Source organism: Penaeus japonicus, unplaced genomic scaffold, assembly GCF_977035675.1.
Source record: "Penaeus japonicus unplaced genomic scaffold, GWHDUDI00000001_assembly GWHDUDI00000009, whole genome shotgun sequence".
NCBI classification, from domain to species: domain Eukaryota; kingdom Metazoa; phylum Arthropoda; class Malacostraca; order Decapoda; family Penaeidae; genus Penaeus; species Penaeus japonicus.
Genome location: NW_028234411.1, coordinates 11,540,129 through 11,542,628, shown reverse-complemented (window position 1 = coordinate 11,542,628; position 2,500 = coordinate 11,540,129). Strand labels below are relative to the sequence as shown.

At 36.2% G+C, this 2,500-nt stretch overlaps 2 protein-coding genes across 2 annotated transcripts in view; one reads left to right on the top strand and one right to left on the bottom strand.

Moving 5' to 3' along the window:
- Positions 1 to 295, top strand: part of LOC122258954 (type II iodothyronine deiodinase) — a 6,953-nt gene extending 6,658 nt beyond the window's left edge. The window contains exon 4 of the mRNA XM_043025315.2: positions 1 to 295. This exon is cut by the window's left edge and continues 223 nt beyond it. The gene's annotated coding sequence lies outside the window, so the exon portion shown is untranslated.
- Positions 296 to 864: 569 nt separating this feature from the next.
- LOC122258955 (thyroxine 5-deiodinase) overlaps positions 865 to 2,500 on the bottom strand; it is a 4,928-nt gene continuing 3,292 nt past the window's right edge. Inside the window, exons 3-4 of the mRNA XM_043025331.2 lie at positions 2,022 to 2,208; positions 865 to 1,739 (exon numbers count right to left, since the gene is read on the bottom strand). Of these exons, the coding sequence (XP_042881265.1) occupies positions 1,689 to 1,739; positions 2,022 to 2,208 (238 nt within the window). The 3' untranslated portion in view covers positions 865 to 1,688. The remainder of the gene's footprint in view (positions 1,740 to 2,021; positions 2,209 to 2,500) is intronic.

Sequence of the window (2,500 nt, the reverse complement as noted above, 5' to 3'; positions counted from 1 at the left end):
GTACCACGATGAATGCTGATGGTGTGCTTGGCATTATGTTACTGACTTCACTGATCTATCAGTTCTGCTTGGGAGTAATAAAATATTGGCGAGAGAACACGTGCTAATAGATGTAGAAGCGTTGGACAGATTTAGAGCACAAGATTTAATGGATGATAGTTGAGCCGAAAAGGCGAATAACCTGGGCCCTTCTGGATGTTTACATCTATCTCGCGTTCGAGTTCTGTCGGAGGTTTCTTATTCTTAAGATGTAAGATGTATCCATTTATAGAACACAAACACTTAACACAAACACTCAACACAAACACAATCAGCACACACACACAAACTCACATTCATTATATATTGCATATGTTGAAGTGGATATTAAACTGGAGATATAGAAACGAATATTATTTCCCTTAACTAATTTAAGACGGAGACAAGAAACTTCCGTCAAATAGTACGCCTCTTTGATCGTTTGAAAAGGCGAAGTATCATGACACTGAATTTGAACTTGTTTACAAACAAAACAATATGTGAACAAAAGCAACCGAAGTGACATGATAGATATAAAACGCAAAGCATCAGAATGATAATCTCTCCATGTTCTCTCCATGTGACTTGATTGTTTGATGCCATCAACAATTCCTAATAATTGCGATTGCTTCGAAATTTCTGAAAAAAACTTCATTTTTTTTTTTACAAGTGGCATACCTTTTGCGAGGTTGATATCCCAATTCTTTTGTTCGTGGTAGACTTTGCTTTCTGTTATACTCTTCTATATCATGTACAGTCACTATATATCTATCTACATACTAAACGGCGAAAGGGTTACTATCTAAATACAATCCGCAAAAATTTAGGTGGTATGAATAACACGAGTTTCTTTTTTAAAATTCATTATCAATCCCCACAAATACTTCTTTATATTGCTTTTAATATAGGCAACATACTTGAGATAAACTCACCGTAAATTAATAGGACTACAAGACTATATATGTTAGTGACAAACTCATATGTTAATTTCTATTGAACGCTAATAGTATTATTCATACGTCCAATTTTCTGTTCTATCTGTGGTTAATTATCTGTTTTTATTAGTCTTTCTTCATATATGATCTACAAATACATAAATATTTTTCTAAAACAGCAATTACTTTTTTTCTTCATACTTCATAATCTTTCAGTTTACTATAATCCCCGTATCTTAGCCTTCTTCAACACAGTAACTTCTCGAGAGTAATATCTCACGTCTTACAAATTGTTGACAAAGTGAAACTCCATCCATATAATAATTTATGCTCTATATTCGAGAAAACTATGTGATATGATTTCTTTATAATTGTAAATCAAATACTTGTTAAAGTCGGAAGTTACAAGAGAGCCAGGAGAAGGATGCCACGAGTTCATCAGTGTTCATCTCGGCTATGAACCTTTGTGACAAACACGTCATATAAGTGGCGACTTAGCCTGACTCTCAATAACTCCACTCTTTATCGTTTTTCAAGACATACCGTACGTGATTTTACGTTGAAATATATAAACAAATACAAAATATAGCACTGCGGAGGAATGGTGTATCAGATTATTTTACAAAATAACGCAATAGAAATCCCTTTTGACAACAACAAGCAACTGACAGCACTCGAGTCCTTTTGTTTCTGTCAATAATTCTTCGCAGAAGTCATATCCTTCTCTGGTCCTGTCTATTCTTCCTTTTCCTTGTATGCCTTTAACCAATCTTCTACTTCTTGCAGCTGTGGAAGTAAAGTAATATTATGATAGTGCCGCAGATCTATTATTATATAATGGAAGGAAAAAAAATGATGTGTAGTATATTGATGTTCTTAACGTATTGGAAAATTAATCCACATTTCATAGAAATACCTTAAAGAAATAAGAAGAAAAAAAGAAACATGAAGGTATGTTGTGTATATCAACATCACAGTATTGTATGGGAAACTAATCTCCCCTGAGTCTACAGTCTCTATATCTACACTGCGTGATATTTTCCAAAGTATTCATCCTCTGGGTAAAACCTTGTAGCGAAAGGGACCCTGGCCGCCCTTGTAGACGACGTTCCCCCCGTTGACAATGTAGAGTCTCTCGGGCAGGGCAGCGAAGGCCTTGTTGGCTGCGTCGTCCAGCTTATCCAGGAGAACCGGACAATCCTGAGGCTCCATCGCCGACATCTGCCTTGCTGCTGCTTCGCGCTCCTTCATGCTCCTGGAAATGACGTTTGGATATTTCATCTTGAATTAAACAATAGCTAGCTGTAGAGGATGTATAAATGTGTGGATGTGTAGATAATGCTCTATGTAGATAGAGCATTGACCGTCAATCACTTTGGCTGCCAGATCGGATATTCTTATTTCCTAAATCCTTTAATCCTTGGCCGCCGACGTCGTCTATCAGTTTTCCCATAGCTATTTAGGTTTTGCGACATCACGAAGGTCACTGATCATCACTAAAACATTTAAATATAAAATGAATCAAGCATAGCGCATGATCAGTCTAT